Genomic DNA, 12,910 nt, shown 5'->3' on the forward strand with positions numbered 1-12,910 from the left:
AGCCCGGACACTTTCTTCAACGTGTTTCTTGTGTCCCTTTATGGCTTGTGGTAAACAGTAAATAAGACTTTTCCTTTAGGGTCCTGAAAGGTCCAGGATTAGTGAAACATTAATATATCAGCAGCTTAGCTTGAAGGTTAAATAAAATAATATAGAGTATCCTGTACAGTTCTCTGCTCAGACTGGGTTTTGAATGAATGTGAATTATTGTGAATGGAATAAAAACAGATGTACAACCATTTTACATGGTTTGAATTTTTCAGCAGTGGAAGTGAAGGATTAAGAAAAACGTTGGGTTTAGGATTGATAAACAAAATAGTTCACTAAACTAGATAAAAAGAACTGATTCTGACTTTCTGTCTATTTGACAAAAGTTGATCTTAAGCTTAAAACAACTGTGTTTCTTCGCTTGATAAATGTGACTCTTTTCTCATCTTTATAAAATTATCTTTTTAAATATTATGCTCTCATCACAGGACTTATCCCTAAGCCTCCATGACCATGATTTCTTATGTTTGTAAAAAGAATAATGTTGTAGTTGATTTTCTTAAATCCTGGTCAAAATTATTAGATCTTAAGACACATTATTCTGCTATTTTCTTTCGCTATTTTGTCCCCGTTTTTTTTTCTGGATGTCATTTCAAGACCTTTTGTTTTCATAAGTGAAAACAAAAACAGTGTGAATCCCCCTTACAGCTGGATACCTGCCCCCCCCAATGCCCGATTCTACAAGAACAACCACCTGAGCGCGTAGCTGTACTGTCGTGGTGGCACGTGTTCACATATTGCCTTTATTTCCCTCCTCTCCTTTTGTCTCCTTCCCAGGTTTGCTGAAGCAGGGAGTGTTGGGATGGGATCCAGTGCAAACAAAATCAACCTGTTTTAAGTAAACATATGGAATCAACCAATTAATGACAATTATTTGGGGCTTAATGGTTGGACGTCTTCTTTCCTGAGATCTAATGCTGTCACCAGGTGTTCATCAGACACCTATGGGACTTTCTTTACACAATGCAGAGCAAACACAGACTAAACTAACCTAAATAACTTAACATTTTCTTGAAATTAGTGTATTTGTACTTTATTTGAGCAGTTAAATAAAATAATCTGCCAATGAAATAAGATCTTTGCACGTAAAATAGGAAAACCCATCTCCATCAACTTATTTCAAGTGCATTATATCTAATTATCTTATTGTAGGCTTAAAATTACTATTTCTATTGGAAGATAATCTTATTAACCTGATTTAAACAAGGACAAATACACTAATTTCAAGAAAACTTTACTTATTTTTAGTTCTGTTTTTGCAGTGTGGACTCGTTTGTATCATTCCTTCATAATGGCAATAGTGGAGCAAACAACTAATGTCCACCACCTGAGTGGTGGGTCTCTGCAGCTCCTCCAGAGTTACCATGGATTTCTTCCCTGCCTCTATGATTAATACTCTCATTGCATCAGTCGGTGGATGGCTATTCATGTGAACGGTTGCAGTACATCACACCCTTTCTACTTTCCCATGGTTGAACAATGGTCTGTGAGGCGTTCAATGATAGCCCTGATCTGTCTAAAATCCAGGACCAAATGTGAAACCTGTTCAAAAAAAATAGCAAAACCCTCCAGTGAGCCGCATTTAAAATGCTATTTTATTAAGTTGCTCTTGCTTTTTAATCATACTTGTATTTACATAGCTTTAAAAGCATTAAAACATGTTTATATTACATAAAGTTAAGGTGAGCTCTGACTCTTTAGTTCAAAGGTCAGTAGTACAGGTGTGAAACAGTACCAATGAAGCAGCTCTCAGTGTCAAAAAGGTTGATGATCCCTGCTCTAATGGGTTATTTCATCTTCATGCTCTCTAACAAACCTCTGAGGCCTTCACAGAGGCTTCTTTTACACCGAGCTTAAACCACACTAATCAGCTGTCTTCTGAAGGCGACTGGTTGTGCTCAATTTTATACTTGTTGGGGTAAAAGGAGCTTTTTTTAGCTGTGATTTATTTTTTTTTTTTTACCAACATTTCTCAAACTAGAGAATAAAATAAGTCCTCTTTTTTTCCTGTTTGGCGTGTTTTCTTTGACCTGTTGGGAATAAAATATCGCCTTATGAGTTTAACTCTCATTCCATTGAACACAGATTGTGGAAATTATTGTAATCTACTAGATGTAAAGTAAAGACCTCTCTATAATTTCCTCATGGGGGGGAAATGGATTTAAAGAGAGCATGTTTGCACCTGCAGGACCGCCGGCTACCACGTGACTCCTGCGGATTTCGCAGCAGCAGTTTATACCATGAACACCTCTCTCTCTCTCTCTCTCTCTCTTTTATCGCTCAGTGCCACTTTTACCCAGAATCCCTTTCTGTCTCAAATCTTCCGGGGGACGTCCGGGGAGCGAGGTTCAGTCGGAAAGTTGCGAACAAGAAAGTTTCTCCCACCTGAAGGAAAGATTTGGTCTGGGGTTTCTGTCGGACTCTATGTTTCGAGGCAAATCTGCGCCATCAGTCACTGCGCCGCCGGTAAGCGAGCTTCACTCCGTCCTCCTCGCCTGCTAAACTTAACCTGTTAGTGTTAGCGGGGCGACTGCGCTCACATGGCTTAGCATGAAGCGGCAGAAAACCCCCAACACACTGGAGACACAACAGTGTTTCTTCTTTTTTATTCTAGTCGGCTGTGAAAGCCCGGTTTTAAAGCGCAGCCGGGCTGTCTGCCTTCATGGCTCGGTGGTTTCTGTTTGCTAACTTCCTCGCCTGAAGTCACAGCTCGGGGTTTGTCGGTAAAAAAAATGTCCTGTTTGTCGTTGTTGTTGTTGTTCACGCCGCAGTCAGCGTTCCTTAAGCCATGGAGGACCCAAACATACCGCAGAGAAAAATGTCCAGGGCCGGAGAAAGCTTGTACGCGGTCCTGGGCTTGGAGAAAGGAGCCTCCCCCGACGAGATAAAACGGGCCTACAGGTGAGTTATAAATTATTTTATATTTTATAGTTTACCCGTAAATGACACGGCTGGCAGGACGTTTATCAGACCATTAGATGTTCAGTATCTCACGAGGATGTTTAATTAAAGTGTGTAGGCTACAAATTGTCTGGAGTACAGGAATTGGAGGTCTAGCGCCCCTAGTGGCTAAAAGATACACTGTGCTGGTTTTCTCTGTGTGTGCGTCTGTCGCTTTAATTCAGTCCGTTAAGCTACAGTCATTGGCTGGCTGTGTCTGCTGCTCTATAAAAACAAGCATGGCCGACAGACAGTCTAATGCGCTAGCTGATAATCATTAGACCCAAGTAACATCCCTCTGAGACTTTATCAATCTGTTCTACCTCCTGAATGTTTTTTTTTTTATCCTAGTGGCTCTAAAGGTTTTTCCAACGTAATCAAAGGCCAAAGTGGTCTAAAAGTATTAGTAAAAGTTAAAGGGTGGTAAGGGGAGGTCTGTGGAAGGTATTTGAGTTTTGTTGGTGAATCGTAGCGTTCGACAGGCTTCTGGTGAGCCAGGAAAAATAAAAAGTTTAAACACTGCTCAAAAAAAAATAAAAGGAACACTTTTTAATCAGAGCATAATATTAAGTCACATAAACCTCTGGACTGTTGTTCTGGTTAGTTAAGTAGTAAAGGAGGTCCTGAACCCATCAGCAGGAGCAGCATCTGCTGCTTTGTGCAAGGAGGGAGATGATGATTTCTGCCAGAGTCCTACAAAGTGACCCCCAGTGGGCCAACTGCAGAAATGTCTCTGACCAAACCATTAGAAACGTCCTTTATGAGGGTGGCCTGAGGGCCAGACGTCCTCCAGTAGGCTCTGTCCTCACTGCCCCGCAGCGTGGAGCTCCACTGGTTTTAACCAGAGAACAGCAGGATTAGCAGGTCCAGCACTGCGGCCCTGTTCTCTCCACAGATCAGAGCAGGTTCTCCCTGGGCCAGATCCTCCAGGACACCGTCCATCACCTCCTAAGGAGCATGGGTGACGTCAGCATGCATAGAAGCAGGTGGGGACATAGAAACTACTGAAGACTTTTGAGTTTCTGCAAAGACATCTCAGCAAAATGGACCAACCCACTGCGTCAGCTTCACTTTCTCACTGACTTCAGATTAAGATCTCTGTGGAGATCATTTTCTTTAAATGATCTGGTTTAACACCTCTGGACGGATATCCTGCAGGGTTTATTCCCGATTGACATCTGGTGTGTTTTCAAAGTGTCCCTTTAATTTATTTTTGACCGCATATGATGCAAATTATTTCTTTATGCGGTCCAAAGTTAGATTATCTGTTAGATGTTCTCCTTTTTTTTGCTGCGTTTGCAAGATCAGCATCCTGGCTGTTTGTGTTTAGATATGTAGGTGATGAGAAGGAAATAATGGTTAGCTACAAATAAATAAATGCCCACACCAGATTTTAACCAAAACAAAATTCAATACCAACAGTCATTTTCAGTAAATCAGAATATTATTAAAGAAGTACGTTTATATCAGTAATTCAGTTCACTAAATGAAACGGATATAGATTTAATTACACAAAGACGGATGTTTTCAAGTCTTTATTTCTGTTGTGGTGATTTATCTGCTGATGAAAACGCGACATTTAAGATTAGAATATTACATCAGACGGAAAACATTTTAATCTAGAAATGCAGCATAATGGAAAGCATGTTTAATTAAATGTTGTTTTCATCCAAACACAGATTCTAATTTAATAAAAGCTGAGTGTATAATTGAATACTAGTAAATTTAATTAGCTATAATTACCTATAAAGATTTATTCTTCAGAAAAAGAAATACAAGAAACTGAACAATTTATTTATTTTTGCTTGTTTTCACCTCAGTCTCGTAACATTTTACATTCTGAATATAATGCAAGGATTTTTAATTGTAAATAAGAGCTTCATTTCATTTGTTTTTGTAATACTGGACTTGCTGTTTAATTGATATAATTCACACTTGAGCTAGAGATAATTTTACATTTCGTTTTGTGGGAGGTAGGAAATGATTTTTCCTTTAACTAAATACAAAAGTTATAATTTTTAATACATTTCTTTTTTAAGCTAATCAATGATTGGGTAAATTAGTTGAAACAGAAAATAAGGGCATATCCTACTGCTGCGGAAACAATAAATGATACTGAATTTAACGTTTTTATTAAGGTTATCTTCTTAAGATGTATTTATTATTTTGGTGCTCTTAAAGCCTGAAGAAAAGCAGCATAAACACCTGCTGATGGTAATATTTTTAGATTTTTTTTAGAATATTATCCATTTTATCCGGTTTAGCTTTTCATGTTCTACCACATCATAGAGCACAGCTTCCAGGATGTTTCATAGCCGTTTTCTGTAGAAGTGAAACTGAACTCCCTGCTGCAGCACGAGTCCTACCAACCATGTGTTCGTCCATCAGGGGCATATTTTGTTCCCCCTTTGAAAACTAACAATTTAAAATAACTGTCAATGGGCTACATGTACGTCTAGCTCATTCGTTAGATTCTTCCACATAGGGTGAAATGGTTCAAGCCTTTATTTCTTGTCATCTTGATTGTTGTGGCTTACAGATGATGAAAAACCCAAAGGTCAGCGTCTCAGAAAATTAGAATATTACATAAAAGCAGTGTTTAAAAAAAGCAGTTTTAATGTATAAATGTAATGCGACGGCCGTATTCTGGCCTATACGACCGTAGGTAAGACTGCTGGTCGCCCTTCACAAGGAGGGTCAGCTACAAAACATCAATGCTGAAGAAGCTGGTTGTTCAGAGTGCTGTATCTAAGCATATTTTAGGGAAAGTTGAGTGGAAGGAAAAAGCCTGGCAGGAAAAGGTGCACAAGAAACAGGAAAAAAAGACAAAACGCCTAACAAGGAGTGGACTGAGGCTGGAGTTGGTGCAGAAAGAGCCGCTACGCCCAGGTGACGCCTACACACGGTCTGCAAGCGTCGCGTTCCTTAACAAGCCACTTAGCAGTTAAATTGTGTGCTTTTTTTTTTTTTTTTTTTTAGCAACAAAGCAAGAATATTCTGGCTCTTCAGATGTGGGATCACAAAAAAAATGTTTCACCTATTGATTTTCATGAAATAAAAGTGCAGTTAGTGTCGGCCAAAGTTTAGTCAATTAGCCACTAGAGCTGTGAAAAAAAAAAAAGATAAATGCGTTGAGTGAGAACCGTGTGATAAATTTGGTGCTGCCTGTACTGCTAATAATAACTTTTATGACTGCAATTCAATTGTGCTGATCAGACGTTTCCTTGTTGTATTTGTTGTTGTTTTTTCTTCTTCTTCAGGAAACTGGCATTAAGGCATCACCCTGATAAGAACCCAGATAACCCAGAAGCTGCTGAGAAGTTCAAGGAGATCAACAACGCCAACGCCATCCTCAGCGACGAGAACAAGCGTAAGGTCTACGACGAGTACGGCTCCATGGGTCTGTCCCTGGCCGAGCAGTTCGGGGAGGACGGCGTCAAATACTACTTCCTCATGTCAAAGTGCTGGTTCAAGGTGGAGTTTGGCTTCAGAACCGCAAAACGCCAAAGCCGAGGATATATGGGGCGCATAAATTAAAAATCTTGAATGCACTCTTCTCTTTCAGGCCCTGTTTTGCTGCTGCACCATCTTCACCTGCTGCTGCTGTTTCTGCTGCTGCTGTTTCTGCTGTGGGAAGTGCAAAGCTCCCGAGGACCAACCCGACGGTTTCTACATGAACCCGGAGGATTTGGAGGCGGAGCTAAGAGAGCAGGAAGCAGGTGAGGGACGGGCGGCGTTTGTTTCTGGGGAGTCGATGCATGCTGCGCTGTAAAAGATGGCCGCCCTCCAGCTGCTAACACCCTGTTCTTAAGTTGGTGTGCTACATAAAATGTTTAATTAATAACTAATCCTAAACATGTTTGGGTTTCAAAGGGCGATTCTAAAAATTGACAATGATGGTTTATACAATCTTTTATAGCAACTACAAGGGACTTTTTTTTTTAATCATTAAATCATTAAAAACATTTTTTTTTTTTTTTTGCTCTAATCAAAAATAATTCTGTTTGCATGTTTCAATCATCAAACATTTGCAAGAAAAACCTCAATCAAACCGTTCTGCGGGCAAAAATCCCTCCTTTCATTGGGGATTTTTAAAAATGGGGACATTTTGTGTGCATTTTGTTTTTTAATACTGAGTTGTGTTTTTTCCAGCACACGATCGTGTAATAGTTATTCCGCCCAGCTCCACTCAGACCTCAGGTAAAAGTCTCTCCTCCACAGGTAGCCCTGATCTGCCCTCGGCTCTCTGCTGCTCTGTCCGCTTGATTTGACCCACCGAGCTGCGCCCTGCGTACTTTTCCCTCAGCTCTTCTGCTTTTTAGCTCCATTTTCCCCTGAGGTGTGACCAGCTTTCAGAAGATGCTAAGTAAAGCATCCCCACAGCCAGCGCTGTTTGATTTTTAGTGTTTTTGGTGGAGAAGTTCAGCGATGAGCTGCTTTCTAAAATCCCAGATTGACATTTCTGGCTGTAAAGTTACAGACTGAGGGAGAAGTTCAACATGTTTAAATACACGTGCAGCGTGTTGTGAAGGTGGAGCGCTGTGTTGTCAGTGTTCTGAAACGGCCCAGAGCCCAATAGGAAGAGATTTTGTTAATGTTTACGCGCCACCATAAAGCAAAGGGCGTCACAGTGCTGGCTTGATATCACCACGCAAATGTGATCAGAGTGACTTGTTATACTTCCCTCATGTTAGATAACGAGTGACCGATCAAAGCAATATACGGCCGTTTAGAAAATTTACTCGAAATGAATCGCTCTGAGCGATGAGCTGATGGAGATTTTTAGTTTCCAGAGAGAGAAAAACCAGCAGGGATTTCCTGGTTAACTTCAACTATAAAGTTAACTGGTTACCTTGAACTGGTTAACTTTAACTGTAAACTGATTCTTACACCTGTTTATGTAAAGTCTGATGGTGTGTGTCGACCTAGGATAGGAGCAAGGCGCGTGTATACAGTGCAGTGACGGTTGTATCGGCATAGAAAGCTTCCTCTGCACCACTTTTCTCATCCTCACAATAAATGCTGCAGTGATTTAAATGAAGTTAGTTTTGCCTGTTTCAGTGCAAAGTTCAACAATCAGGACACTTCTGCTGCTTCCTCGCTTGTATTTAGTCATGATTAATGCTTTTATGGTTTGCTATTTAGTGCTTTGCTTCCGTTTTCTAACATTGCTCCAATTTGTTTTGAAGACACATATTTGTATTGAATCATACTGTCATTAATGCATGAAATGCGTTAGTTTTGAATGCACACTGACTGTAGTGCAGAGGTTTTAAACGTTAGCCTGTGACAGCCACTGTGCTGAAACGTTCAGATGTGTCCGGGTCCAACATGCCGACACCGAGAGGCTCTTTGCCTCCCAGGATGCGATCAAGTTCTGCTGATTTCCTAATTACTGGCTTGCGGTGCGTTCAAGGAGAGCGACACCTGAAAGTGTCTGGATGTGGACCCCAGACTGGAGTCAGAGACCCTTCTATAGGCTAGTAACACTTCAGTCAGTGGGTATTTCCATTAAGACGGCTTGATTGTTGCCGAGCTTAAAGTGATAATGATGGAGGGAGGGTCAGGTGTCCTTTATTAATCATGTGCATCAACTAATGGTAGAGTTGAACTCCTCATCAGAAACGTTTTTGAAACGCTGCCTTAAGAGCGGAGAGAAGCGAGCAGCGTGTCTGTAGCAGAGGAGTCCTGTCCACAGATGGACGCGGCACAGACCGCTGGGTATGAGTGTCTGTTGCTTTAGCAGCAAAGTTAACCAAGAGCTGCTCTATTAGATAGGCACACAACCAGTGGGATCTTTTGTGAGAACATGGCATAGTTTTTTTTTAATCAAGACATTATTCTGGATGCAGAGCGAGCGTGCGTGCTTAGAACGGGTGGAGCTCCCTCCATGGCTGCACAAGAAGTGCTTTGGTTTACTGATGCACCTCGCATGGCATCCCTGCACCGCACCGAGCCGGCAACTCAAAACCACACGACTGATTTAATCCAGCGCTGTTGCTTAGTCCGCCGGCTGCTGTCAGAACCGTCTGCTGAGCATCAGGACCCGCTGTTGCACAATGATGTAAGGTGTCTGTTCAGAGGGAAAGCCCTGGAACGATTCTGTGATCTCAGGGAGGAGATGACCGTCTTCTTCCTCCTCCTCTGCAAGTCCAGCAGAGCAGACATTAAGTTCCTCCCTGCATGACAACTTCATGGCTGCTGTCTACTTCCTGTGGGATGCGTTCAGGCATTTACATCACTCATTTACGGGATTACGTAGCAGAGATGAAACTCATTGATCTGGTGGGACAGACACTCTGCAGAATCTCCTCATCTTCCTCACAGATCGCTGCTGCCATGACCGATTTGGTCGCAAGGCCGAAGGAGAACTTTGCGGGTCGACCCGTTTCGTGGCTTCGCTACACGGAGGCTCGCCCACCGGCGCTGAGGAAGTGGTCCCTTTTTTTTTTTTAAGTTAATGAGAGAAAGTTCGTACTTGAACTTGTAGATATGCAATCCTGAGCTTCATGGTGATGGACCTGCAGGGTTCTGGTGGGATGTCGGTGTGAAAGCAGCGGTCCATGTGAGGAGCACGTTTGCTGCTGAGCACATCGATGTTTCTCGCCTCAACATCAGACAAAGCAGCTCTGGTTGCTTCCTGATCGCGTCGACATCCTCTGAGCATTATGCTTAATACCTGGCATGTTACTCGTAAGTCTGTGTTAAATGCACTTTATGATGTACTCCAATGAGAGGAGGGCATTTATTTATTTCCAAGAGGAAAGAGAACACCTCTACAAAATTGCTGATATTGATTACACACATTTGAGACGTGACTTGGCTCAGATGGAACCAAATATGGGCAAAACATAATTTATTTAAAAAGAAAATATGTGACAAACAAAACCCCTGTTCTGTTGAGTTGTCCTGAAGCGCCGTTACTGTTTTAATGCACGCTCAGCCCGAAACACAGAGTGCAGATATACAGTCTGTTTGGTTCAGGAACCGTTTGATTCTTTTTGTTTTAATGATCTTCTGTGTCAGTAAACACTGAACACGCGAGTCGTTGTGTCTTCTGTTGCTTTGACACGGCGGCATTTACCCAGGCCCAGTTTTAAAAACTTAGCCCGACTTCATTAGTAACGACTAGGCCTGCTGTAACACATTTTTAAAAAAATGATCCGTAGTTCTTCAAAAGAAAGCGGGATTGGCTGCAGTCGGTACAGGAGGTTAAAGCTCAGAACCTGGAGATCAGAAAAGTGAGATCGGTTCACTTGTCGGTGGGATCGAAGAACATAAACTCCGACGTGTTATGAGTTTAGAGCTCTCTAAAAAGCAGGTTAACCATCATAGGGCTGTTTCAATATATTTTTATTGTTATTTAGCACCCACAACTATAAAGAAGGGACTCCTGGTACCTTCACATTGGTTCATCAGGTTAGGTGGGGGTGGCTTTTATACGGTCATCCATCAAAGGTGTTACCATTTAATAAAAGCCTAAAAGGTCTTGTTTTTTTGTTTTTTGCCAAACCATCAGATTTATTAGGCTGTGGGAAAAAGTTATTGAAATGACTAGAAGGTGTTCTGTGCATACGTTTGTTGGAATCAAACCATCCGAGCCTTTTTAAAACCGTTGTCTTCGTGTCGTCCTGCAGGTGAGAACGCTCCCATCGTGCTCCAGCCTCAGGGCGCCAACGGCACCTCGAGCCCCGGAGAGACGCGCGCGGCTCTGTCGCACGACGAGTGAACGGACGGAGCCACGGAGGAGTGAGTCTGTGAGAAAGCAGCGCTTTGAATATTTGGACTCGGCGTGAAAGTGAGGTCCCAACCAGCAGCATTCCTCATGAAGTCATCAGCTGGTGTCATCGGTGTTGGTTTCCCTCACAAACTGAAGCACAGGAAACATTTTCCAACCAGAGGCCTTTTTGTTTACATGAATCAAGCTTCAAATTGGTATTGCCATAAGTTTTTTTTTTTTTTTAATGGTAGTTTCCCTTAATAAACACGTGTAAATATAAACATATATATATATATTTTGGAACGATGATGAATTTTGTGACGCATCTGTACTTTTTGCAGCAGCAATGACAAAGCCAATGCAGATCAAAGCCACTGATCTCTTGGAAAACCATTTTTTTTTTTTTTTTTTTTTCTTTTTCTCGTGCACTTTAAACCCACAGGTTAGTGTTAAAAGTTGCCATAATGGTCTGAGAACGTCTCTGCTCAGGATTCCTACATGTTGAATGTTGTCTTCGTTAATATTTAAGAGGCTAATCCAGGTTTTCCAGACCGTTTGAGGCCAGCCTCGCGTCTTCCTGTACGTAGCAACAGACTGTGGAGTAAGAATAAACCACTTTAATGCTCCGGGTGGACACATCGGGTGTCAGGTGATGCTGGTGTATCTGTATTTTAGACGAACGTCTCTGGATCATCTTCATGCTAGAGTTGGATTACCTTGACTTTCTCCTCTGCATGCATTCGGTTAAGAGATGTTCGCCGCCCTGATGATTCCATGTCATTGAGCAACGCTTTACTCATAAAGCCAAAACTGCTGCAGCTAATTGTTATATTTAGCCGGCTATAAAAGGCGTTTCCCTATTAGGCACGGGGACGGCATGTCGACCTTTGAGCAAAAACGTAGAATAAACTCGTTAAATTCAGCGGCCGGCTCCAAGGAAGCACGCTTACCGTGCAGAAAATCATCCCTTTTGTTCATTGGGCTCTTTTCAGCGAAACACAAGATGTTAGTGGCCCAGTTAGCCACACTGTCTGCTCGAGCTGCCAACGTGCGATCACACCTGCAGCTCATAGCTTCCTTTTCTCTCTCCACGCCATGTCTTGTTTTTCAGGACCAGAAACATTTTCTAAACCGCCAGATTGGTCTTTTTTTTTTATTATGTAAGCAGATAAAAGTGCAGGAGCTTTCTTTCAGCCTCCTGACCGGCAGTGAGCGGCACCAGGTGGCTACGTGTCGCTTTTCTGCTTCACACAACATTAAGAGTGCTGTCACTTCCTCTGGACATTTTGAAACAAACCTTTTGATTAGCTGGATAGCAGGAACCGCTCTGCGCCTTGTCAGTATTTAGCAGCAGCACAGTAGTTTGTGTGCAGAGCTGTGGGTTTGAACGTGGGACGCAGCATTTGGCTTGTTGTTGGGGCCTCAGGGAGACACTTCCAGAATCCGCCCACAGGGGGAGTCAGAGGCCCGCTTTCCTTTTTAGTATTTATGATTGTATGTTGGGGAAATGGCTGCTTCTGCTTCCCTTGTTGTACAAAAGTAATCTGCAAAGTTTCTAATTGGACACTTGAATAAGATGCAAAGAACCATGTGACCAAAAGCCGGAGCTTCCACAGCAGGGAAGTGTGAGCAATCCGTGTCCAGACTCAATCAGGTAGATATTTTATTGCCTTTCTCACAAAAACTGAATCTTGCCTGCAATAAGATCGCTGAGCACTGTTTGATGTTTTAAGATGTATTTTTTTGGTTGACCCATAAATCGTCTCTATCTTGAACCTGGTGATGGGATCAATCAGACATTTTTATATTCTTTGTGGTGAATGGTAAGTTATTTTTTGTGAATTCAGGGCTGTGTTTTTGATCAGAGGTTTTATGACTGTAAGAAAGATGATGTTAAATTATATTTCTGACTGGGCTTATATTGTGTTTTTATATTTATGATCGTTTCTGCCTCGTTTAGACATATTTGGATTTACCTGTGGTCTGTACTGTTTTTCATCTACTGTCTGAATGAAATTCTAGTTTTGTATAAATTTTTTTTTTTCTTCCCTCAACCTTTGCAAATATTGGCTATTTTCATTTTTTTTTTAAGTGTTTCTGTCAAATTAAAGCAACATAAATGTCTGATGAAATAAATTTTGGGCTATCCTGGAAATATCTCTGTGCCGTTTGTGTGATTTGTGCCATTGGCTGCTGCGGAGC

The 12,910-nt window shown here is 41.8% G+C and overlaps 1 protein-coding gene across 2 annotated transcripts; it reads left to right on the forward strand.

Moving 5' to 3' along the window:
- The first annotated feature begins 2,343 nt into the window (after positions 1 to 2,343).
- Positions 2,344 to 12,863, forward strand: dnajc5gb (DnaJ (Hsp40) homolog, subfamily C, member 5 gamma b). Of its 2 annotated transcripts, XM_012872301.3 has the most exons (6): positions 2,344 to 2,514; positions 2,820 to 2,949; positions 6,249 to 6,462; positions 6,554 to 6,707; positions 7,141 to 7,188; positions 10,626 to 12,863. In XM_012872301.3, exons 2-6 carry the CDS (start codon positions 2,837 to 2,839, stop codon positions 10,715 to 10,717), a joined length of 621 nt encoding a protein of 206 aa, XP_012727755.2. In that variant the 5' UTR covers positions 2,344 to 2,514; positions 2,820 to 2,836; the 3' UTR covers positions 10,718 to 12,863. The 2 variants fall into 2 exon arrangements, with proteins under 2 accessions (XP_012727755.2, XP_012727756.2); XM_012872302.3 differs by lacking the exon at positions 7,141 to 7,188 and having other exon boundaries at positions 2,345 to 2,514.
- The last annotated feature ends 47 nt before the right edge of the window (positions 12,864 to 12,910 follow it).

The sequence above is a fragment of the Fundulus heteroclitus genome, chromosome 19 (assembly GCF_011125445.2).
Source record: "Fundulus heteroclitus isolate FHET01 chromosome 19, MU-UCD_Fhet_4.1, whole genome shotgun sequence".
NCBI lineage: Eukaryota > Metazoa > Chordata > Actinopteri > Cyprinodontiformes > Fundulidae > Fundulus > Fundulus heteroclitus.

Bases quoted from the DNA above. Each gene is read 5' to 3' on its own strand.
- dnajc5gb (XM_012872301.3), top strand. From the start codon at position 2,837: ATGGAGGACCCAAACATACCGCAGAGAAAAATGTCCAGGGCCGGAGAA. The intron at 6,708-7,140 runs GTGAGGGACGGG...TGTTTTTTCCAG, and splicing joins GCTAAGAGAGCAGGAAGCAG to CACACGATCGTGTAATAGTT. The intron at 7,189-10,625 runs GTAAAAGTCTCT...GTCGTCCTGCAG, and splicing joins CAGCTCCACTCAGACCTCAG to GTGAGAACGCTCCCATCGTG.